This window comes from Thermobia domestica, chromosome 3 (assembly GCF_964235325.1).
Source record: "Thermobia domestica chromosome 3, izTheDome1.hap1.1, whole genome shotgun sequence".
NCBI classification, from domain to species: Eukaryota; Metazoa; Arthropoda; class Insecta; order Zygentoma; family Lepismatidae; genus Thermobia; species Thermobia domestica.
The window spans coordinates 129,063,312-129,090,929 of NC_137456.1; the positions used below are offsets into that span (position 1 = coordinate 129,063,312).

The 27,618-nt window shown below is 33.7% G+C and overlaps 1 protein-coding gene across 2 annotated transcripts in view; it reads right to left on the reverse strand.

Moving 5' to 3' along the window:
• Positions 1-2,850: 2,850 nt before the first annotated feature.
• Positions 2,851-27,618, reverse strand: part of jing (AE binding protein 2 jing) — a 179,137-nt gene continuing 154,369 nt past the window's right edge. For both annotated transcript variants that reach the window (XM_081751685.1, XM_081751686.1), the window contains exons 3-7: positions 25,378-25,557; positions 21,996-22,146; positions 19,946-20,076; positions 13,762-13,829; positions 2,851-6,005 (exon numbers count right to left, since the gene is read on the reverse strand). In XM_081751685.1, the coding sequence (XP_081607811.1) occupies positions 5,855-6,005; positions 13,762-13,829; positions 19,946-20,076; positions 21,996-22,146; positions 25,378-25,557 (681 nt within the window). In that variant the 3' untranslated portion in view covers positions 2,851-5,854. The remainder of the gene's footprint in view (positions 6,006-13,761; positions 13,830-19,945; positions 20,077-21,995; positions 22,147-25,377; positions 25,558-27,618) is intronic.

Consider the following 27,618-nt stretch of genomic DNA (forward strand, 5'->3'; position numbering starts at 1 on the left):
ACTAAAGGCGTTCGTGTTTTGTTCTTAAAATAAAAAAAATACATTTTAGTACAAACGATGCGGATTACAGATAATAAACAACTACTGTTAAAAGTTCTAAAATACTTCTGGACGATTTACACTTAGAAGACACATTTCATATTTTGACCTGAAAACAAAGAGCTACCATTAAAAGCATTCTCAAAAATCCAAAGACTCCACACACCTCCTCTTTTCATAGCAGAAAACGGGGGATAAATGAAATACACACATATATAGATAATTTCTTTTCCTAATAGATAGCGTTTTAATTGACCGTAGATTCCCTTAAAATATTTGATGTTTTCTTTAAAAATCACCTGCCTTTATTATTAAGATCCGTTTATTTAAACGAGAATAATTGTTGCATAGTTTACTACGTTGAACTGCACGACCAAATAGCATTATGATCATGGGCTCAAAAGGCAAGCATTATTTTCACATCTACAAAGAGGGAGTGGGAAAACTGCTCTACCGTTTATATTATGAACAAAACCAACGCCAAGTTGCTTCGATACCGAAAAACCCTATCTATCAAATTCGAATCACGATTTTGCTGCCTATTCATCGTCATTGGTTTCTTACAACCATTTAGAAAATGCTCTACAGGGAAGACAACAAAAGTCTTTGCCTTCGTAACTGTGCAACAATCACTGACATAACTGAAAACTTTGCTCTTAACAAGTTAGTGAATAAGATTCGAAAAAGTAATGCAGACACAGCTTTTATATCAGGTACGTTAAATTGCAGTTATTTTTCTTATCATCACTTTTCTCAGAAGCAAAAGCACCTAATGAGAATTTTACAAGAAAATATGTCATTAAATCTATTTTTTATGAGGTAGTTGTATATTGGACCATAAACTCTCAATTTCAATCTTTTTGAAATATTCACGTCTGCACAATAAACAAGCTACTACGTTATTTACTATTCATCCTCTGTATAATATACTGAACAAAAAATAATTAATGTCTAGTCTTGACTTGCTTTTAATAATAACATACTTTCAATATAGCATTTAAATTCAAGAATTCTCCAATCGAGCAGGGTGATTTAAACTGTTAACTGTGGTATTGCTGACTGTACCTGTATAAATTTAGAAAGGACTTCACATCCAGTATTATTATTTTAAAAACTTATTTAGTAATTTTTATACGATGTTACAAAAAATGAACAGTAACCCTTCTGACGGCCCTTCGAAGTTCGTGGATTCCTCTTTTAATATAGTCACGTACAGCTCATACTTGTCTATCATAATGCTCATGACACACGGGAATATACATATAAACGGCAGTTATGAAAATCGGAAGATAAATTTGTTTCATATCTCCCACTGCCCACTTTATCATATACTGTGTACTACGAAGCAATCAAAAATTGTCACTGATGTACAGAGTTTGAATATTCTATGATAGAGGTAACGCGTAACTTGCAGAATAAAATTATTCATGTCACAATATACGGATGACAGACATAACCTGACTACTCTCATCAAAAAGTTTTTAAACTATATATTAAATTATACTACACATTAAAAAAAATTCAATTCAAACATTAATCCCCTCACATTCTATCATTCAGTTTTACATAAATAAGCTCCAACATTTATGTATCCTTTTTTCCTGCTGAACATATGTCTTCACATTTTGGGCGTGAAGCACAATAGACAAACAACAACACAGCTACGTATACCTAACTGATGATCACCCTGCTCTTTTACGTTCACAACTAAAACTTCTCGTCAATATTAACAGTCAACATTTTTAATACTGGAACTCCAGAAACTCACGAACTATTCTGTGATGAAAACACAAACAAATCCATGCTTTACTAGATAGGCAGTGATTGCTAAAAAGACCCGTATATAAAATTCTAATTCCTATAAATTTCGGAACATCAGTTCAAACGAAGAAACTGATCATAGTTTCACTTTCTCCAAACTTAACCTTGAAAGGAACATGCAGATACTAGCGCTCCGATTCTACACTTTTATGGATAATTTCAGACAGAAAATCGCAGCACAGTTACGAAGGCTTTAATATATCTTATTATTATTACGCCCCATATCTATATTGTCCGTCACACATTTTACTAAGCAGCCTTTCCTTTATTTCAGTAGTTTTTATTCGAAACTCAATAAATGCAACGTTCACGACAGAAAAAAATCAGTTGCTTTTTTTTACGTACAACATTAGAGCATTCGATATACAACTTTCATAAAAGCCTGCTATAACAACACCCAATAAAACATTTCTACTAGAACCTTCATCATCTTCCTTTAATTACAAGAAAAAAATAATTTATTTAGAAGGAAGATGATCAAGGTTGCATAACATCGAAAATTAAAGCAAGCAAGATAGATAGATATAGACAGAAAGAAAGAAAAAAGAAAGCATTCGATATGTAATTCTATTTCTCAAAACCTACAATTATACGATTTAGTGAAGAAAGGCACTATATAGAGTAATCCTGTAACTCTGTGGTTTTCAAGCTTGTACTGCCAGTACTAAGGTAGCTGTCGGACGTTTTCCTGCCTTTTATTTCGCTCTGTTCTATTTGCTACTACTAGACACGGCCAATCAATCCATCCTTCTGCGAGAAGGGACAATGAATGAACGCATGAAGAGGAGGGGGAGACTTGAAAAAGCAGACAGAAATAAAAGAAATAGAAGCAAGAGATGAAAAAGTCGGGTCATTGAATAGAGAAACACTGGCAAGTGAACAAAATATAAACTGGCATAAAACGAACTTCATTAGAAAACATGTTTGGTACTTTTTTTTAAAGTTTTACAAAGCTTGTTCGTAAACAAGCCAGCTAACACCATACTTCCCTTTTTAAAAAAAAAAATCTTAAATAGCATTCTTAAAAGTCATAAATATGGCTCAACTTTACACTTCATAAAACTACATATACATTTTTTTTTTTTTCATGTTTTATCAGTGCATTGTCCTTCTTCACTGCTATACAATCAAAGTTTGTCACTTCTAGAAAAAAAATACCACCACCACTCCACACAGTTAATAAGAGCAATTTCTTTGAACAGTGCATGTCTCACAAACAAATGCAAAAAAAGAAAAAAAAACTGAATACTGCATTGTGAACTGTACGAAGGCCCACTCTAAAACAAAACGAAAAAAAAAAAAAGTAACGACAGCTGTAAATAATGCAAAATCATGTTACTCTGGATGCAACGGTTAGAGTGAACCTTCCCTGTTGTGACTAGCCAGATGAGCGAGGTTATCTTCGTTACTGAAGTGGAATAATTTGGCGCTCTTTTCATTATTCGCCGAACAACATTTAAAAGAAATCACATCAGTAAAGAAGACATCAGCAGTCCTGGGTAAAAGTTTTATATAAATAATTTAAACAAGTAACGCGTTACTATCTGCTTTATAAACACAATAAAAGTAATGTGAAACCTCAAAATTTTGATTTAACACACACAACAATCACTTATTACATTATAAAGTACAAAATGTATTCATTACTAAAACAGAAGTAACATTTATTTAGTTAAGAAATCAATAAATACACGTACATACACAGGAACACGAAATTAAGAAATTAATTTTGCCTTCAAACATTTCGATCTAATTTGTCCCCAATCCTTACTACTTAAAACTGATTATTTGCAAGTTAGTACAAAATTACTACAACTAGTAGCAAATTATAATGTAGTGTAGTATGAATATTGAAGTTTTTAATCCAGTTTAGAAGTCAGTACTTCAAAGCTGAATGAACAAGTTTTCAGAAACAAAAATGTTAAAAGATGTTGTTTTGAGAAGCGCACGATATGTAATGTACTGAAGAAGTTAACATCTATTTTAATAATCAGAAGATATGATTTTCAACTGCGTAGATACTGATCTCAAAACTGGCTAACATGAAATAATATATATTCCTCCCAAATCTGCTTTACTGCGTCACCGAGTGAACAAATTTATTGTTTTTAATACAAATTAAATGCAATTCATGATGCTTGTAAGTAGACAATAACATTTACTACCTTTTCATGTAGCTTCAGTCATGAAATTTTCGAAGGTCTTTTGTTTATGAACAGTCAGATATTTGCGACCTATATGGTATTGTAAGTACTTGTAAATTTATCCTGAACGGACAATTTATAGGTATTTTTATCCATGAATGATGAAAATAATTTATTTTAATCTCGTAACTTCATATACTTATATTTAAGACTTTATTGCAAATAAAAGCTACTCAAAATTTACTTTGATGGGAGACACTTTCCTTTACGATCAGCTTATTCGCCAACTTCCATCCCCTTAAAGAAGTTTTACAGAACGAAGAGTTCGCAGTATCTTTTAGTCTCCTTTCAGTATGCCACTATTAATCAGTGTGTATCATTTTCGATATTCAAAATCAATTTTTAAATTACTTTTACAAACATGCTCAGCTGGCTTACTGTCACGCAAATAATTTTTCTTCAGATAACTTAATCACGTGCTATATTTGATTCCAGATTCATTACAAGCAAACTATTTCAAACATATTGAAGAAATAAAAATAATTTATTTCTTACGAACAATTTTTTAAGTAGAGATCTTCCGCAGTTGCAGAGTCAACTACACATAGCACTGGAATAGTTCTACTTAAAAATCTTGGAACATAACTGAACATTCCGTTTAAAATGCAGATATCTATTTATTATAATAGTCACCTGAAAGATATCAACAGTATCTCTCAGGAAAATTTCTCAAACGCAGCAAATCAAGTGAATTCAGTACATTACATCGATAACTTCTCACAGAGTTGTATGCTATACAAGAAATAATTTCAATACGGAAAAAAAATATATGTACAGTGTCATTTTAGTTTGTAATTTAAGCTCTCTTTCTAACACAATATTAGGCTTTATTTACATTGTTGACTCTTCAAATTAAATAAAATTAATGACAAATATACACATATTTGAAGAGTAACATAACTATGAAGTTTTAAAAGACAGCCTTTTAAAATTAACTAAAAACGAATACATTATAGGATATCATTTTAAAAGTAAATGCACTGTAACGCGTTACTTTCATTACATTTTCTTGCTTTTGTTTACCCAAGACCAGACACAAGGTAATAAGAGATCAAGTGTGCTGACTTCATTGAGCCGCTGAGATTAACATTTTTGCTTTTCTTTTTCTTTTCATTTTGTCACACACCACATGAAAAAATAGCATGACACCAATATGGCACAGTACAGAAGTGAAAACTGCAACCAGTTTTGGTTGAAGTCCTGGCAACTAGTACTTGCTAGAAATGGCAGTGATTTTGGAAAAAAAACATTTAATCCTCAGTATGTCACATATAGTGTGGCAGGTTAAAATTCGGCAGTGATGGGTTACTGAGATTTACATTAATGCACTAATTTTTGGCTTCCATGCCAGGCTTTCTCATTTCAATATACATATACATATATAAATTATATATATATCTATATGAATTATCACTAGCTGAACAAACCAAACTTTCTTTGTTTCAAAAAAACTCATTTTAAAAAAATTAACGGGAACAGAATACGTTTCAAGTTGCAATATGTACAACCAAAATACATTTTTTTTCTTTCTTTTTAAACTGTTATCGAACTGAACCAGGCGTTATGTCACTGACAACAACCGCCCAAGCTCATTCCAGATCCAGCCACGTGGCAGTGTTTGGGTCGCTGGTTGTTTGAGGGGACAGATGGGTAACCAACTATATACACACAACACGGCTATCTTACACTTCTTTCCCACATTCCAAGTGGAGATCCTTTCTCCTGAGAATTTCAGAGACCATGGCAGTGACCTATCTGTCTTCCTTGGTTGGTGTCTCCTCCAATTATGGTCATGAGGCCTTCGTCTTGCGCCGATGCTTTGATGGTTGGGTCCCAAATAATACCGACTGGAGGGAGCTTACGGATGACGGGGGCAAACTGTGGATTGGAATGTTTCGTCTTCTGCACGCTTCATTCACAGTAACCCATTCGTCTGGCAGTCTAGAAAAGAAATTTGAACATGTTACAAAACGTAACTACAATGATAATTCGCAATTGTAATAATGCTGAAATTGTAAGTAATAATCGTATAGCCAATCGGTATCTAATTTAATACCATCTACAGAATTTTGTACACGATTATTTCTCAAAAAACAGGATTGTTTCTGAAAGAATCAATCAAATGCAAAAACTCTAGTATGTCTAGAGGACTAAGGACTATGTTAGGAACGGGAAAGTAATTATAATAAAATATAAAAAAATTCTACTAAATAGAGTCGAAAATTGCATCGTTACAGAACTAACTTGTTGAAAAGCGAGAAAGGTAAATCTTTAAGACAACCTGAGTGGACAACAGAACCTACAAATAATGTTTTCAAAATTAAATTCAAACGAGTAACTATTTTATCTGAATATCCATCTTCCAGACTCGTGCAAAACTTGTGTAATGATTACTCGATTGAAACTGATTTTCAGTATTCTCCTATTAAGATCGTTATACTATATTAAAATCAGCTTAACCAAGCTACTTGAAGAACAACATAAGAATAGCCAGGAACTAGACAAGTAAAAAATAATAAACAGAATTATTGCACTCCTCTCCGAGTTCCTCTAGGACGCTTCATAAATACTCCTTTATAGCCTTACAATGAATAAAACTTCTCAATACCTAATAAATTAACTCTCTCTGGAACTACTCCACGTTCGAATAGATGTGACTGGACTTAATTTGCCACCAATATAGCATTTCTTTTTTTCCCAACAAAAGTCTCTTTTATAACCATGTTGCCCATAAATCTCCATGTTGCATTATATTCACCCAACATGGTGGCACATGATTGAAATAGTAGTCTGGAAAGAGTGAATACTGGAGTTTATGTTTAACTCGATAAAAACAGTTACTCCTCTGGCTTCCTAATCAAATGAAAGATAAACTCCACTTTGTCATTCGTATGTTTTTGCAAATCATGAAGTTTCGAATCTACCCAGGATTCGTCCACAGGAAGAGGAGAAAAAAGTAATTAAAGTACAATAATAATAAATCTGCATGGATTCATCCTCACTGAAGGTTATTTCCCCGAAGTCTGTTTTTACGTGTTCCTATTATATCGCTATGTCATCTGGTTTTCGAGTTGGTAGCGCACCTAAATTCGGAAAACAGAAATGACGTCCAGTCTGGGTCTCGACGACTCCTATCCAAATTCAATTACAGATTCCTTACTTGAATAAAAATATATTCCATAACCAACATTTCTGTATTGATATTGGATTTGTGTAAAAGTTTTGTTCCTATAAATGTCATGTGAATTATTGTATTGTAAATTTTGTGCTAATCCAGAGATCAGAGGTTTCTTATGTGAGGAATGTGGTAACTAATTTTTCCAGAAAACTTACTCCAGTGGAATCACACATGGGACGGGTTTACGCAAGTCTTATTTTCAAACTCCTTTTTCTTCCTTACTGCTTCTGTATCCATGTGTACGTTCGAAACTGTAGTTTTCTGCAGAAATATACGAGTGGAAAGAACAAGTTTTATTCTATATTTGATAAAAATAACTTTCTGTGGGTTCCGTTAGTCAAATTAGGTAGCCTTCCTCACTGTTTCGACCTTTTGTAGCTCTGAAATGATTCACATTTATTAGAACATCTTTGTTCCATTTGTAGTAGTGAATCAAACATTTCTTGATAGATTCGGCTGATATAAGTACGGAATGTTCACATGAGAAGCCAAAATACTACTTTTCGCTGTTTCTAGCGTTCTATTTGATGAGCTCTAAACAAATATAAACGTATGGAAGTTACTCTACTCACAGATTTCTGCAATTCCTGAATATCATTTTTACTTCCATGACCAAAACTCTGCCCTGGAGTTTTGGTCACGGAGGATAAAAACAGAAGAAAAATAAAATCAAGGACTATAAAGGAACGGAATTACAAGGAAAGAGCGGTGCTGGAACGCACTTTGTCAAGTTCAACGATAATATAAGTTCAACAATAGTTTTTGATATGTGATCGATGAACTCGATAAAATGCGTTTCCAGCACACCACTCCATTTTAGTCCTTGAATTTATTTTTCTTCTGTTTTTATCCTCCGTGACAATCTCCAGGGGAGAGTCGAAATCTCGGAAGTACAAATAATATTCAGGAATTACAGGAATTTGTAAGTAGAATGATAGCTAGAATTCCTGAGCGTGGTTTTACATTGCCTGAATATGGAAGTTTATTTTACTTGTACTGCAAAATATTTACCATTTACTGAAGACATCAACAACTAAACCTATCCATAAATCGCAATTGTTAATCCAAAACATATCGATAAACAAACTTTGATCAGAAAATTTTCTGAATTTACTCTGAAAATTAATTATAAATTGTGCGAAGACTAAAGTGTGCAATAATATTTTACCATTTATTAATTTTGTACTTCATACTATACGAAAGTAACTTATGAGCAAAATGATACAATGGATTTGAAACTTACCTAAAGCTTCAGATACTAACATAAGATAAACCTAATAAGAGCGACGTGCAGGTGCATAAAGAAGATAAATAAGTAGAACAATGTGCGTTCAAACAGAAATGCTTTACAGACTGAAACCGTTCATTACAAAATTTTCTTTAGCAGCTGCAATATTTCAAAAAAGCTACAGAAAAGCAAACCATTTGAAACAGTTATTTAGGTAAAAATATATATATAGTATGTTGTTCGACACACTGAAGTAACAATGTTAACGCTGAAAACGTAAACTAGACGAAAAAGGTAGTATTAAGATATGATGATGACTCAGAAACCACTATTTCTCAGACGACTTTTATTTCAGATACTGAATTAACTGCTAACGTTTGGGTGATATATTACGAACATTTTTTTAAGTTTCGATACGCGTACGAAACAGACTGAACGTTGCTTATGATAGTCATGGATAACGTTATCAGGGAGTCATGTTATCAAAGTTCATTACAGATTAATTCTAAAACATTTGCAAAATGCTGTTTATTGTGATTAGTCGGTAGATTCTACTATTTTCTTGCGTCTACGCTTTTTGTTTCGTTGTACAGGAAAATAGTAACCTGGTGAAGTACAGTTTACTGTATGCTTGGACTAACCAGTATACAGTACCTACTGTATACTGGTTAGTCCAAGTACACAGTAAACTGTATTTAAAATATGACTGTTGTGGATATCATTACTGCTGTTAGACAAAACAACTATAACGAGAGGGGTAGTGGAAAAGTGCTCAACTTTGGGATTTCTAGTTCCATTAGAGATGAATGTGGTGGTGGACATCATGTCCACGGGATTTCTCTAATCTCACCAATTCTTCCCTAATCTTGATTCTCCCCCCCCATCTGCAAGCACTACTGAAACGCGACAGGTGCTGCATATTTTGCGACGTGTATTTAGCAAAAGGTCTGTGGATTAACTATTGTGAAAATATTCCTCATTAATCGGCTTCTGACATAAATCAGAAAGAAAAAAAAAAAAAAAAACATTACATGTATTTTTAAATATTCCTTTTTTTTTTTAATTTAAATAAGAGGATGCATGGTTAATATTACTGGACTTGTATTTGAGTGGTTTAGTGCTTCATTGTAGTGTACGTATTAGCTTTTATGTATTATCGTAAGTTTGACTCTTTCGGTCATTGTTCTCAATCTATTATTATTTTAATATTCGCATCGCACAACGATCAAAATGAGTGGTAAGCACTGTATATTCGAAAATTACATATATACAATGCTACTTCTTCGCAATCTCCAGATGCTTTAAAGCACTTGTAATGCATTACTAATCTTCAGTGTGGAGAAACGGTAATAGCTTGAATTGTAATCTAACTACTCATCATTAAAGTTCGCTGTCCACCGTCTCGCAGTGTTCCCTTAACTATGTGGAAACAGATTGATGTGAATGTGCGAATAAATGCTCCGTAGTCATAGTTAAGTATCTAAGTTTCCAGTTAATAAGAGAACCTTATTCTAGTGGTAACTCTTTGATGTCATGAAATGAACATTCGTGTCCTATTAGATTCCTTGAAAACGTACGGAAATGTGAAAAGTACCATACGTATGTATTTAACTTTCGTATATATTAACACAGTTTTTATGTCTTTTCTTCTCTCTTTTCTTACGGATGATAATACGATTGATTAGTAACTCTCGTATATGCATAATTGCAGTACATCTGAATCAATAAAATGGCAAAGGAAAAATGCACACTAATTTCAGGCTCTTTTTTAAAAATAAATTTCCAGTGGATGAATGAACCCTATCAGCATTAAGGGCATTTTCATCGATAAGTATGATTTTCACACGAAATATTAATCATACAAATATGAGCACGTAAGCCCTTTTTTCTTCTTTCTATTTTCATATTTACCAAAGTCTTATTTTGTTGCTATATATCCTGGATAAGACTGTATGTTTTGAATACGCCGTTCAACTTCAAATGGTAAAAATAATGCCTGCAGTGCAGCTCTCAGTAATAGTTTACGGCAATGCAGATTATCATTTTAAGCTAACAGTAAAATCTGCTGTTATTCTGAAGTTTTATATGACACACACACAATAGTGTTTTCATGAGTGATTTCATATTTGAATATTCACAACTAGTAACAGTTCAGCGATGGTCCAATTTGGACAATATAATCGACCTACGTCACACTTTCGTGACGTTCATTCTGGTATTACTGATAAATAGGAAGGAAGCTGAACTTCGACGTTTTCTTCTAAATTATGTCAAAAAGAAAACTTACAATAGGGTCTCCGTTCTGATGTTTGGTAGTTCCTTCCACAACCAACTACAAAATATAAAAGAAACCAATTAACTTATCCCGCAACTGCAATACATACCCTTCAAGTAAAGCACTTACAAACTTCTCGAATCCATCATTCATAACATATACAAAACACTATGGTCATGTTTCTCTTTCTAAAATACTACTAACAGTGTGTTTCTACTTCAACTATTAATCTAGCATTATAAATACTGATTACTGTGAAGCACTATTTCATTTAAAAAGTACTTCAAAATTCTTTCTGCATTACGTATTCTAACTTACTTAAGTGACAATTCTATTAAGTTTTCTCAATTCCCTGTGTGCACATACACAACGATCGACAGTACATACCTACTAGTCTAGCTACTTACTTATTAGTGAAAATTAAACAATAAAAAAATAAAAATCCCTTTGCACTACAAGTTTCAGATAAATGTGAACGCTATTTCACTTTTCACCATCATAGATACGAGATACTAATATTTTGAAGAACTTGATACCATTAAAGTGACTTAAGTGAAATAACTACTAATGAACTACCAAAGAGTTATTTAATTTAAAATAAATAAATAAATAAATCTCTTACCCAATGGCAACTTTGCGCTACAAAAGTCTTGAAGAAAGCTTACTTTCACCAAAGCATTACAACTTAATACATGACTATACTGTAATTTACTTACTGTCTATATGGATACAAAACAATATTAAATTAGCCTGTGGAATTTCTGATCAACAAAAGTTTTTCAATTCTCAACGATTTTGCTGATAAGAATCACAAACGAAATTTAAAAGCCACGTCTTACGGATATTTGATTTTCAACTGACAACAATTAATTATCTGTCAGCTTCTTTGGGACAAATAATACCTAGATAATAAACTGACAATGCCAAATGACAAGACACACCTTTTATTGTTCGATGTACGGAAAAATCGTATTTCTATTAGTCTTACCTGTTCTCTTCCTCACATGAATACCAGTGATAGCATTATCAACGTAAAAATTAATCACTTACACATTTATAAGTTGATAAATACTTGAACGTCTTACACCATGATTAAAATAAATCTTAAACAGTAAAATTAAAGAAGTGAACTCAGGTCTTGAGGTTGTTACAGTAACAGAACGGCCCAAGGATTAACCGTAACTTATTTAAGTTACTTCCGGCTTTGTAACCAACGTGTTTGGTTGGTTGGTTAGAGTTTAGTGTACCTTTCGGCACAAAAGCCATATGAGACATGGACCAACAGCTTGAAGTGGAATCTCAAATTCTGTAATGAATTCAACTTTTTTTTAAGACTTCCCTACCGCGAACCCGGGACTCCAAGCACCGAAGGCGCGCTGGCCACTAACAAACAGGTAACCGACGTGTTCTCAACAAATCTAAAAGCTATAATGGTCATATTTTGGGACTGTTTTATATTCTTTTCCAACCCTGATGTTACGAAATGGGATCCGTTTTACTAGTTTTCACTCAATCGTGTTTTAGTTCACCCGAGTTTGAGTCTGCGAGCACGCGAATCCAACCTACTTGCGCGATAAATTCCTGTGTGTGCTTTCCGTCAATCTAGAAAAATTATATAGAAAAAAAAAAAAAAAGAACTGATTTCCTTTCCAAAGAAAGAAAAAGAACAAAAGAAGAAGTATCTATTGTAATGTTAATCACTTAAAGAGCAATCTTATCAACAAACCCAACGGTACTCATTTTTTCCCTCCTCATTCTTATAGATCTTTTACATTCAGTGCAGATCTGTAAGAATTTGGAGAAGAAAAAGTGAAGGGCAGATCTATAAGCATTTGGAGAAGAAAAAGTGAAGGGCAGATCTATAAGCATTTGGAGAAGAAAAAATGAATATCTTTGAGTTTATTTCATAAGAAAGATCTAGTTAATGAAACACATTACAAAACAAAAATTACCTTAAACTAACCTAAACTGTTTGAAACCGTACAGTTTTGTTGGTGCAGAAAACTTATTGAATGGTCCATCCCAGCATGAAGTATAAGAAAAGCTATACCGTACAGTTTTGCTGATACTGGAATTCTCGAACTTACTTGCCTATCCTCTCAAACATGTATAAAGAAAGCTATGGATTGCTTTTGTATTTAGGGCAAGTTTGATTTTAGAATTTTATTATTGCGAACAATTTTTGATTAACGTATCGTACAAACTAGAATACCGTTTAGCGTTGATCATAGAACTAGTAGCTGTTATAGGCTTAGCAATAAGGAAATATAAAAATTTTAGCAATAGCAAGGGATGTCCAACATCGGGTTACAACCATCCATACCCACTATACATAGAGCTACGAACAGCCAGAATCATATACACCCGATTGCGATTCTCTCGTGTGCAGAGATTATACGTTTCTTTCTTCATTAGAACACCCAGTTACGTTTACAATCGCGGAGTGAACGTATCTCAGAATACTCGGACAGACTGATTGCCTAAAACCTTATATAGAACTTCTTAGTCGACTGGAATAAGAAAAAGGAATACCGAACATCAAAATTTTATCTACTCTTAACTCTTTTGTCGATCAATCAAGTGTATCCAAATGACTTTATCAAAACGAAAATTAACGTACGAGGGAAATGGACACTGTACTGAGAACACTAACATAAAAAAACGTTAGTATTGCCAGTATAGTGCCGTTTTCTTACAAATATGTGTTTATGTATAAAAACACATATTTGTATAATACAATCAAAATTATGCTTATATAGATAGATAGATAGATAGATTATACTATTACCTTTAGTTAAGTACCCAGAAGAACATTGGTGGAGTTGTATCTTACTTTAGCTGAAAAATATGTAGTACCTACATTTTCTCACCTACTTATGCTCTGCTGGTCACTCCGACAACTATCCTTATTAAGCCAACATTTCTCTTCATTATACATCGTAGAAATCTTCAGCCCTATTCGATATTTAAAGCTATATAAGTACTAGAAGCGTAAAATATATATAAAGTAACTTACATATCTTCAGGAAACCATCGCAGTAAAACCTTGGCTTTTCCGTCAAATTCCATTCTCCGAGCCAACACCTGAAATTGTAAAATATATGTTTACACCAAATATCTTTTAAAAAATAATTAAAACTAACAATCGAACTAAGCACTAACACATTTTTTTTTCTTTCTTAAATGTGCTGTTATATTGTCAAATGCCAAATAGCGAAACCACAGCCAAAGTTTAATCAATGCTGATGATGTACACGAAAACAGTATTTCTCACATTTTCATACGAGATAGTCTGCCAATATTTCTACTCTAAGAAGGAAGTCACGTATATAAGGCTTTCTTGAAATTAGCACAAAAGCTGATAGTTTTACACAGTACTCTGAATTCGTGTATGCTGCCCTGCAGAATGCATGTTCTTTCATTCTTAATAAGACTCAAAATTCAGAATTTCAAGTTCCACACAAACTGATACCACAAGGATTCAGAGAACGAGAACGAGGTTATACTAAGTGTGAACGAAAAACTAAGTGAAATGGTTTGGTATGGCTAATAAATCCGTAATTATTCCTGATCATCTAATTTTGTATGCCTTGCCACCAGCATGAAAAACTCAGTAAGGGATGTAAAATTCCTTGCTTATGGCTGCTATCATAACAGAATATTTTAGAATGATCCAATCTTAATTTCTCAGTTGGCTGAGAATTTCTTTACGTAAAAATTATGAAATAAATTATATTGTAACTCTCTGGTTGTTGAAAATTTATGAGAGTCAATAGTTTCCTCCTCCACGATTCGAGGTTAGATTTTGTTTTTATACTTAAAATCTACAAACATTTGGCTGCTGCTGTTGGTCTAGAAGTATACTAAATGTATTGGTGAAATAGATCATAGAAACTGATTTCCACATTAATACACTTACAAATCATTAACATATAAGTTATGCTACATTGATATTAAAGATGATCATCTTCATGTGATTGCATTTATGTAATCTCTACAGTCAACAGCATTATTTAGTTTTTTATTTCTTTAAGTGTAAAAGTTGGAAGTATCTAAAACCTACATACATAATTCCTATATGGTGTAGTCGTCAAATGGCGTCAATATTCATAGAAAGTTGAGTAATAATATAAGGGGAGTGACACTTCATCTTTTTAATTAAAATATAAAAAAACATGGATCGTACAGTGAACATATAGATGCAATAATTATTTTCCCAATGGATTATTACTGGTTTATTGTTGAGTTTATGGTCGCAAAAAATGGCAAACAATTGTAATAGATAGTAATTCATGCTGAAGGCTAATATAAAGCATCTTGCACGAGAAAGAAAAAGGTTATGTTATTTGCTTCTGATTTGGACAAAAGTAATTAAATTTCACAACTATAATTGAACTTTAATTGAAGGTTCTCCCCCCCCCCTCCTCAAGGGAATTTCTCGGGAATCATATCACCAAACCTCCGTCTGTCTGTACAAGTTTAAACTATGGGTGCTGAAGAAACCTTGACTTTCATGAAATTTTTAATAACCCGAAAGCTTACACAACTGATATATCTCTATATGATAAACATGTAAAATGGAAGCAGATTTTAGATGGGGAGGAACAAGGTACAATTAAGCTGTCTCCTATTGAAAGTTTCACTGTGAACTTAAGTATGAATCACTTGTCTTCAAAGACGAAAGTACTTTCTTCAACTACTTCAGTCTAAATTGCAGACCCGACAACCGTTTGGTTTGAGCGAAACCAACTTAAAACTGATATCAGCACTTTGGAGTCCACACTATTTGATCACATTCCTTCGTGTGTAGAGGAGATTGTTTCAGCAAAACGACTGTTGCTTGTAGTAAAACTCTGTGGGTAATAACGCGTGGAAAATGCTGTGGTTAGCCATTGCATCAGAATCGTCTATGATGATAATACACAGATAACTAAGATGTCTCCAATAGGGACCCTCCTCAATAATGTGTAATTTACCTGGAGAACCAGTTGTCACATACTGAAACAAGAGAGTACACAATGAATAACATTATTTCTCCTTACATGTATCACGTAGAAGCATATAGGGTAGATGGAAGCGCTTCATGACCGGTTAAAAGCCAGTTGCAATCACAAAAATAATTATAATATTTTTTTTTCTGATTATGAATACTTATACACCGGTAATTATAAATCTTACAGCGTAAAACATGGATAGTTACATGATATACTATGTAACTTTAGATCAAAATTTGCAAATTCTTACCAGTACACGAATATTTGAACACACTAAGAGTATAATGAGCTCCCGAATTAGCCTGTTAATTTTAACATTTGGTTTTAATAAGCTACTATAAGTACCCAGCCACTATTAATGGAAACGTCAAATCATGGAACGCCAGTTGAATGACAATAATGATGTATGCGATTATCTCCTGCTACATGGTATTTACAAATAGTAAAAATTGTATAACTTTTTTTTTTTATTTCAGTCTTTAAAAAATAAAATAAATTAAATATAGGACATTGTTCTTTTCAAGATTGCTCTATATTAAAAAACTTTGTGGGCTACAGATGCACATATAACGGTGATATACATACAATAAGATGCAAATGATTATCACATACATTATCACAACGATTGATTGTGCCGCAATAATTCAGCCCAGACTATAGTAACTATTCACTGCGAGAACGTAACTTACTCGATAATTACATTAATATCTACCTAACTACGTGCGATGTATGGGACAACAGAAGCATTTACTGCAATGTACCTAGTAATTTTATTAATATCGTATTCCAAATCTGAATATTTCGACTAAGATTATTGTTACCGCAAACAATTTTCAAATCAACGTAGAACTAGATTAGAAGCAAATAATATATAAATAATATGAATCATATTTTGTATGTATGGCTATACAAAAGTTACAATAACGTTTAAAACAGTGTACAGTATATTTTGAATGCCCAGTGCTACTACTATATACACTGCACACAAGACTTATCATCTTCTGCTTTTAAAAAATTAAATAAATAAAATACAAATAAAAATATACGTTCTGTAGCTACGCCATATAACTTAAAGGAGACTATCATATCCTGTGGTGATAGATTTGCGTGTTCTTCGAATTTTACTGTCTGGGATTAATTTTCAAACTACTTTCGAAATTTAAATATATTAGAACTTCGTGTTTCACTTCCTCATAAATAATAATAATAATAATAATAAAATAAGTTTAATGTAATCGGAAGTAGTTAATGTTTTCAAGGAGTTCCACACTATTGAGCAGTGTTTCTTCATAGCGTATGGTGTGTCAACTTACGAACTTCTCAACAATACGGAACTTGCTGAAGTTTTTATTTATTTATTTATTTTATGAATTAAATACTGTTTTTCTCCTCTACAGATTTCACTTAGCAGTTGAAATCCGAGACACATTATACCGAAATAAAATTGCTAGGAAGATAAGATAAACAGTTGCATCTACAACTATTAGGTACCGAAAAAACAAGTCGAGTTTTGAACTACGAAGAAAGAGACTGTAGCATGAAGTAAGACGTACCTGAAATCAGAAATAGTCTCCATCATTAGCAATAACCAATCTCCAATGCTCGCGTAGACCAGATGGTAGAACTCAGTGGACCGTGAACAAAATTGCCCTACGTGTGGTCACCCTCTGTATTTGGAACTGTTGTTCCCGGAGAGGTTTGTCTAACACACGGAACAGATGGAAAGGCGGGAATATGGAAAATTCCATTGGTTTCCGAACACCCCTGCGATCCATAAACAGGCTCCACGGTTTTCAATTTCTCAGGCATACATTCCAATTACTGAGTACACAGTTACATCAATCATCTGGTCTAATGACTGTTCATGATGCACATTTCGTGCAGTTCTCTAAAAACAAAGCACAATCTTATATCGATGTTAGTTGTTAACGAGAGAGTTCATAAGATACCAATCAACGAAGGTACCGTGGAGAGTACATATAGAACTCAGTTTCCAACGTATACAAAGTCTACAAACTGGTAATTCCCCAGAAGAGAGGAATATATGCATTTACTCGTGTCGCTTTCTGAATCGGTGTCATTTCATGTGAGGACTGCAATAAAATGTTTCTTCTAATGCCTCAGTCCGGCAATTGTCAGCTTGAATTGCCATCATGAATGTCCAATCTGTGACTTGTAGACATCCAATAGTAGTTCATCCTGGAGGATTCAAGGCCATTTTTAAATTTGTTAAATCACCGTTGCACTGTATACTCATTTACATTCCTACAAAATGCTTAACGCGTTTCACTAGTGTTTCTTCCGGGTTTTTAAAGACTCGTAATGCATACATACATGTATAACGCTCTTTTGGAATCCTATTTCTGATTGTTTCCACTCGCGTTTTTGTTTAACTGTGGCTACAACAACCAGCATACCCTATGAAGAAACATTAACCTGTTACATTTCTCTTTCTTTCACTTCCCCCTTGCCCTTCCCGCAATTGCATTTTAAGTGTTTTGGTGGGAAAAAAGCGCAGTACCTGCATCTTTTCCCCCGCTTGCAGTAGTGGTGTCTCCATTATAGTATATATTACACGTGAATAGAAGGAGTTTTTGTATGCTTGGATTTGCCACGATCACTTCACAAAGATAATAAAACTAAATTTCTGTTCAAAATAAAAATAAGAACCACCTACAACAAACAAAACAATTTATACGTGTAAGTGGAACACGAATATTCTCCCAGACTGGTTGCCTTTAGATCAGGGATGCAAGTAAGCAACAAAATTTTACTAGCCCAAGAAAAAAAATACTAGCCCACATTACACAATAGGAATCATTTATTTACCTTCGGTATGATATTAAATAATCGCCCGCACCGATGAACCACTCGCCTCGGGCAAGTGCTTATTTGCATCCCTGCTTTAGACTGTTAAACGAACAGGCCAGTCGAGTCATTCGTAGGAAACTGCGACAGAAGTTTTCACCCTGTTTGCGACGTATTCTGTTCGAAATCTCACTACTATCACCCATAATGACGAAGAATTGACCAGTACCCAATGCACATCCACTCTTTGGAAAAAGTTTATTTTCTTCTAATTCTTTTCTCATATGTGACCATAATTGTTCTTCATTTTAGCAAATAATTTAGCTTTCAACAATTAACCGAACATTCCAGAAAACTTGCACCTCATGTGCTCCAGCAGGCACAAGCTAATAGGACAAAAGTCCTGGTGCAGATGTTCGAGCTCTGGCCATCATAATGTTCGTTGCAGTCTGTTTCCAGTTTCGGTACTGCTTCAAGAGCAGTTTAAGATGAAGTTAGTTTTCAGTAATGAAGTAACGGAAATTTCTATGGAACGATAAAACACATCCAGGGTGAATATGACTTGTCATTTCTTGTCGTAATTTTTTTCCAAGCCCATAGTTACTAGTGCGAACTACCTGGGCATGCTACAACAATGGTTAATACTATAGGTACACTGTGTTAGTGAAGGTCATCTAATAGCACTACGGGCCCCATAGAACTTTCTGGGTGCTCTTGTATTTTCGCAGAGATGACTTAATGCAAACCCCTCTCTTCTTCTCTAAGGTTAAATTAGACATATGTAAAACAAACCTCCTGTACAACCTGACATATCAAAGACTCGACAAACTATCGGTTGTTGAATCATAGTCAAACAGATGTTACAAAACGTATTGGAGGAACTAGATTACATAAATGACTGGTGTCTGGTGAACCGCCTCTGCAAGGGAGAACATATCGATCATCTCTTACATTTTATAAAACAAAAGCTAGTAGCTTATGCATTTAAGAATGATTTTTTTTTTGTACCAATCTTTTTTTTAAATATAATGAATCCGGAAACCTCGGAAGGATTATGATATGACTGTATTACAGAGTTTCATAATACTATAAAATTACCTATTGGTACTACAATTCAATAGAATTGATTTATAATCAAGTTATTGTTTTCCATGATCTCAGAACTTTAAGACTGTCAGAACTTAAGTATCTTGTATCAGAAGCTTAAGAGTCTGTTCTACTAAGTACTTCGCGTTTGGTATGTATTATTTGGAACGCTACTAGCAAAGTTCACACATTTACATTTACACAAGTTTCAACTCACGTCATAACTGCAGCTCCATCTATGTAGATTGATCATTCAATCCCCATTCTTACAAAATATTCTTAGTTCTGATTTAAATTTGATGTTATACCAACCTTACTATGGAATGCCACCGTATTTCCTCCTGCAGTGGAAACATCACCCTGAGCCTGTTTCTCAGTCAAAGTAACTAATCGGTGCTGGAGTCCCTCCATGATTCCAGTATCAAAGTAGTCAAACATTCGCGCTGAAACATTGAAGAAGTAAATTCAGTATGCAACATTATTAAGCGGCAGTGGAAAGTATCAAGGTCATGATAAAATGATGTTTTCAAGACCCTCAGACACGAGGAATCTTTTACGGAAGGCCTGATATCCACAGCGCTAGAAATGATAGCTAATAAGAGTATGTACAAACATGTTATGTCCCACGATTATGATTATGTGGGCTAACCTAATTATTACGAGGGATCATTCAGGATTATGCCATCAAAGATAATCATGCCATGCTACTATATAGAACTACAAGACTACCTTGAAAAATCTGCACAGTTCCTAATACGCCTACATTAAAAAAACTACAAAAACACAGCTAAGTGTTAATTACTACACAGACGAATATCAAGCTACTCCAGGATTCCCACTTATTTGGCAAGCACGAATTTTGACTTTTCCAGGATTTCCAAATAACGATTTACAAATTTCTTCGCTTATACATAATGTACAAAAGCTACTGTAATTCTCCCCACCTGGGTGTTCATCCAAAACTATGCATGTACAGTCAGAAACAATTATAGTCTGAGATTTAACCCTTCACCAAATTTATTTTATAAAATATTCCCTATCAAATAATGGGTAAAATAAAAATTCCTTCACTCTTCCAGGATTTCCATGTCAGCGGAAACCCTATATTCAAATATACACACATATACACAAAATACATAATGAACAAAATAAAAAATACAAGAACTGTTAGTTAAACTTTTAAAACGTACCATTGTTCAATGGAAATAAAAAAAAACGAACCCATTTGCAAGAGATACCAATGTGAAAATAGTATAAAAGAAGAAAAGCTATATCCAGAAGGAATAGTTTCACTTTCATTCACAACACAGTGTATAAACAGAATGAAACAAGAAAGAGATAATTACTCCAACCAAAAGCATAATGGAATCGTTAACACTAGTAAATGACTTCAAGTCCTGATAATAGAGGAAATACTACACTTGACGAAGGAGAAGAGACTTAACGAAATACGAATAAAGGAAATATATAGAAGGCTTACATGAACGTACATTATAAAAAGACGTCAGAGAGGCTTTATTGAAGGTCAAAATGAGAAAGTACTTGTGGCAAAGAAACAAAAACGGCCGTAAAACTAAAGGAAGTGTCAACAGATTTTGAGAAATAGCTTTCAACAATACAGGCTAGTTAGAACTTTCTGTTAAGAGTACTAACTTATTTTGAGAATCGACTATGTACCTGAAGAACGTAACAGAAACCGAAGAGCAGTTATAGGAAAAAGAACAAGTAAACAGAGAAACACACGAGACAGTGATATGAACTTTCACTACTGTTACTGTAATACTGTATGTAAATAGATTATTTACCAAAGAAAGGAAGTTTCCTGCTTTTGTGTCATGTAGTGCTTGTTATTTATTCGAAAGATACGAATTGAATGGAAAGAAAATTAGCTTCAAAGGAAGCAAATCAGGCATTGAAGAAGTTTCATCGATAATAACATAGGAGTTTGTAGGAAATGGTGCTTTGTATGAATTACAAACATGGACACTTTGATAAGCAGAAAATTAAAATTTAGGTACTCGAGATATGGTGTTACAGAAAAATGCAACACGTTATCCTGAACACTACAGAAGTAACAGACAGACGTATTAAAAGATTCAAACGAAAATCGAAGTATCCTGACCATAATAGAAAAGAAAGAAAAAAAAAAGAAATTGAATGAACTTTCATTTGATTTTCTTTCAGAATGGACTAAATGCTACTGGAAGAAAAAGCCTAAAAAAGAAACAAATGAGGAAGAACAGAATATGTTAAATTAAATCACGAAAAAACTAAATCCAAACAAACTACACTATTTCAAACTTATAACAAATTTCTTGGATTTCTCGCCTCTCTCAAAATAAGCTCGTAGTTAAAATCTTACCTGACCAAGGTCTTCGCCTATAGCGCAGCTTTTTCCCATTTCTTCGGAACATTTTATTTGGTGTTGCATCTAAATTGCGTTTAGTTCCTGAGCTTGTTCCAGCTCCAACATTTTGATTGAAGTGACTATTCACGTGTCTCTCCAAGGCATTCTGGAATTATTAAAGGATAATGGAAGTAAAAGAAACATTCATGGTTACAACTTTAAAAATATATTATTGGATACACCATTGAAATATTAAAAAAATATCACCTTAGGTGTTAATCTTATATATATATATATATATATATATTGCGAGATAAATTTATTTGGTACTGATAGCTAAGTGGCAAGCACAGCAGTAAATATTACCTACCTATACAGTACTGTGACAGAAGGAAGTATAGCTGATGTACTACTATTAGTTTCAGTTAGAGCTTCCACAGCTAACACAGCGAAAACACTTTTCTAGATTTAAAAACCTTCGTACCCACTTGAAGAGTGTACACTCATCCCTTGTTTTAACAGATAAAAGAAGGGAAACCTTGCCCGGAGTCTGATGTTGCTCATTGTCCGTAAGTTTCGACACTAAGTCCACTGTGACTAGTATCCATAATTACATTACGAAAGAAAGAGGAATATTTCAGTACTTTTTTTTCCTTTCTTTTAAATTAAGCACATCACTCAATCTGAATGTGAAAAATCTGTACATAGTAATAATATAGGAAAACCAACATTTTTAGTTTAAAAATCAGAACTTTGAAACTGAATTTGCTGCTCTCGGTTTTGTCATTTCCGATATCCGTTAAAAGGAAGGTCCATAAGACGAAAGGATAAGAATTTAAAACTAGAGACTTGTCTTATCACCTTAAGAGAAAGCAAGAGTGGGAACAGCCAGTATGCATTTAAGAACTTCTCAATTTAACATGGGCCATAAACATTTCATTATATATCTTGGGTACAGAACTAGTAGTTTCCTTTGCGGAAAAATGGCAGAACAGTTCACTGTAAATGACATATGTTAATACAGATATACCGATGGAAGTTTCATGAGAGCTTCACGATGAAGCTGAAAATTTATTACTCGAGAACTCCATAAGGAAATCGATTATTAATATAATAAACTCTATAACTTTATTATAATTTTAATTTGTTCCATGATGCTTCCATCAACACATCTGCATTAACGTGTCTGCCGTCTACGGTAAACTATTGTGCCATTTTTTCCCCTAAAACTTCATAAATCAGAGACATATTGGTACAATCCGCGGCAAAAAACCTGCAACATGAGGATGTAAGTTTATTGTGAAACTGCGCCTAACAGCACAGGGAATGAACATAACGTCTAAGTGGAACGAATCACGCCAGGATAAACCTCGGCCTCCTCCCGTGCACACTTATTTTGGAGCAAAAGACTTCTTCATTTCTCAATAAACTTATATGCTCATGTTGCAGGTTTTTTGCCGCGGATTGTACAATTCGCGGCAAAAAACCTGCAACATGAGGATGTAAGTTTATTGTGAAACTACGCCTAACAGCACAGGGAATTAACATAACGTCTAAGTGGAACGAATCACGCCAGGATAAACCTCGGCCTCCTCCCGTGCACACTCATTTTGGAGTAAAGACTTCGTCATTTCACAATAAACTTATATGCTCATGTTGCAGGTTTTTTGCCGCTGATTGTACAATGGTAAGTGTTAAACTGAAGCTCATAATCCATATTAGATGTGCTCATTCTTACTCCACCATAACGAAGATCCTTCGTATATTTCAACTATTCTCTCTTAATTTGTATATGTTCACAAAACAGTACTGGAACTATTGTTCGACTGGTAAATTAAATGAAACTGTTAGTAATACACAATATGTTTTTTAGTATTTATTCAATACTGCGATTTCACAAATATGAAAGTGATACAATTCAGATGAGGACTGCGGTGCATAGCACCACCCCACTTTGCGGCAAATGACTTGTCTTGATACCAGTATTACCAATGGTTAGGGTTAAGGCTTTACGGTGCGCACTTTAGAGCAAATATGAGCTACTCGAAAATACCCGATATCTCGAATGTTGCTTCCAACTGGGAACAATTTTCCAACACTTTTCTCTCTTTCTTTCTCACCTTTTATTCTTTATTACGGCCCCGAATTCTTTACATCCCCTTTCTTACTCTTTTGCTACTACTTTCTAAAATCTGGTCAAGGCTCTGGTCATCGTGACAGAAGATGCAAGTTTTGAAGATGGAACTGTTTTGTATCTATGGTTTCCAATACGTATGTAACTCCTACCATTAAAAACTTAGAACAGCGCTTACAAAAGAACAGTGGGGTACCTAAGCAATAGTTAAATGGTTTAGCTAAATAAAACTTTGAAGTTAGTCTTCAGACGAATCCGAATGCCGAATTTGCAATCTAGAGTTGCCATTTCAAAACAGAAATAGGTTTACATTTAACAACTTAAAAGAGATGCTTAATGTTGTTAAGTACAAGTACTTAATGTTTTCCTTCCTAATATAGATATGTAATGTATTCAATACGTATTACAGAGAGAAAAAGGTACCTAGTTTTAAGTTGTTTTCAGTTACATTAAGGTTGGTTTAAAGGGACAAGTTTTGCCGATAGATGTCACTACAGTCTTCGTATCTCTCTCATGTAATTTTTTACCTTTCACGAAAATTCACAATTTCTCTTACAAATTTCAAACTACATATTTCAAATTTTTAGCGAAGGAAGTTCATAACATATCGAAGGCAACAATCCGTGCCGATTTTTTATTTAGAACTTTCTTCATTGTTGAAACAGTATATTGTTAAAGATTTGGATATCCAATTTCAACAATTAAACCATTTCAACAATGAAGAAAATTCTAAATAAAAAATCAGCACGGATTGTTGCCTTTGGTAAGTTATGACGTTCCTTCTCTAAAAATTTGAAGTCTGTAGTGTGAAATTTGTAAGAGAAATTGTGAATTTTCGTGAAAGGTAAAAAATACATGAGAGAGATATGAGGAATGTAGTGACATCTATCGGCAAAACTTGTCCCTTTAAACCAACCTTAAGGGGTAGCTGCAAAAACTGCGGGAAACTGTTTTCGTAGGGAAAAAAAAAAAAAATAGAAAAGATGCTATCCCTAAAAACTCTAGCTCTACTTATAACTAAGACACTTATGGTGTAGTATATCATGAACGAAAACACAAGTTTTAAAATCATTAACAATGATGTTACATCATGCATTTTAATTGTACTTCGAATTTTTAACCTCTATGCTTGCTTACATCACATTATACTAAAGATGAAAACGCAATCAATAACGAAAATAACTGTAGGCAACATTAAGAACAAAATTATAATTTAAAAATAAAATAAAATATACTGTTGAATTTACAGCTATTGACTATTACCTGAGAACTAAATCTTTGGCCACACCCATCAACGATGCAGCGAAATGGTTTGTTTCCACCATGACCTAATACATGTCTTTCCAACCATGAACGGGAACATGAAGTTCTTGCATATACTTTACATCCTACCCACAGACACACAAAATTCTCCGCGTCCACCTGCGTATTTACATGTTTTGTCTGGAAAATACATAGATAAATCATTAATCAAGTAATCCAAGTTAACTGAAAGTTCTATTCAATAAACTGAGATTTTGAATACTATCAATGCAACAACCACCATTGTAATGTCCTTCGTTATAAAACAGTTTTATTAAATAAAATTGTTTATTAATATATCTAACTCACGCATCACAATAGTATAGAAACATGAAGATCACAACTACAATGACCCAAATTTCTACTTAGTTCTTTTACATTTCCACATGATGTGGCATATACTTAAACACTTTCCGCTTTTTCGATTTAATTATGTATCGCATTGGATGCTTTATTCCGGTCGCATTGGACAGACAGATCATATACCTGTATAAGATACATGTCTATTATTTTTAGCTTTGGCAAATTTCGCAGCATGGACTCATTGATATTATTGTTCACACCTAATTCTCAACTGTATCTGTTTGTCGATTCCATTTAGAAATCAGGCTATAAAGACAGAACCTAGAGTATCAAGTAATACTACTCAATGCGCTACCAAAGATGTGATAGCTCTTCGGTCCCGTACCAAACACGCTGGAACCACGTTTTCAAACCGAGGGGATAAAAATTAACTACACATTTCTTTCTGAAGAATATTGTCAGTTTATACTTTATTTTACAATACTTATTTATTCTTCTAAGGAAAAAAAAAAAAAAAAAAAGATGGAGCATTACTCTACCTTATAGGTGAAGAGTAAACATTCATCGTCACCCATTACCGATGCCGCTGGTGGATACCGTCTATCAAATGAATTGTGGTGCAGTTGAAAGTTCTCATATTGGTTTATGATAAATATTTATTACACTACAAAGCAATTTCCTGGGTCTATTTCTTCCTGAAGAAGCTAGTTGTTGTGTCAAACATATTGCTTATGACATGCTTTCTCCATCGTTCGAAGTATTGATAGTTTACTGCAACAACTATTAAGATTGTTGACTATGAACTACGAATATTACGCATAGTGCGTAGTGATTGTCAAAATAATGTTTAATTACTTCGACAATTTCTATCGTAAATGACGTGCCTGTAAGAAGTGCTTCTTCAGACTAAACCCTACTATTCTTTAGAGTTATGGGTGGTAAAATAGTAATTATATAATTCATAGTTATTTCAATTGTCAAAAAACAAACAGGTATTTAAGTTTCCTTTCTATTACTGATTCGCCCTTTCCGTAATGCGAAATGTGTGCAGGTCACCAGATGATAACGTTTCCCTACACAGTTGTACCGGAGAAACGGGTGACGGTGTGAAAGCCCGATATCAAGGTCTCCAGCCACGTGATTCAACCGACCTTGAACCCACCGCGATGAACCATGCGTTTGGAGTTGCAGCGACCCCTAACGACGGCCATCTTGCAAACGATTTTTTTTTTTTATTATTCACCTTCCAGCAGTTCAGTATAAAAGTGTTAGCTCTACTGGCATGTCCAGAGAGGAAAATGGCAATGATACTGTTGGATGATGTAAAAAAATGCACACACTACAACGTGAAAAAGCAACAATGGTTGTATAAACTTAGAAACACAAGTAGATGGGAGTTTGATATGATATTACATTCAGTCTCCAGTCTAGACAGAACAAAGACTTAATGAGAAAATCTTTTAGAAGTAGCATAAGAATTGCAAGCAGTTTAACTTCCACTTAAACAAGTATATTAATAGACTAATATTTCATTTAGTAGTCACTGTATTTATTTTCAGTTTTATCTATACTACAACACCAATCACATTTGATTATCTTATCAATTCTATCCTGATTATTCGAACTGAACTAAGAACAGGAACGTTACCTGAAATACTAGTAAGTTTATGGTATATTTTACATTTCCCAGCCACACTTGTTTATCAACAAAATTGCTTGCCAGAGTAGTTAAAATAACATGTAATACTGAAATTCAATCTGGCTTGGTTCGAATCATGTTTAAATGAAACAATTTCATCATTAGTCTAATATCTGGGGTATTATTATCTGGGCTACCAAACACTACTATCGCTTGTCTAACCGTTTTATAAAATTGCATATTTTCTTATTAACTGAATC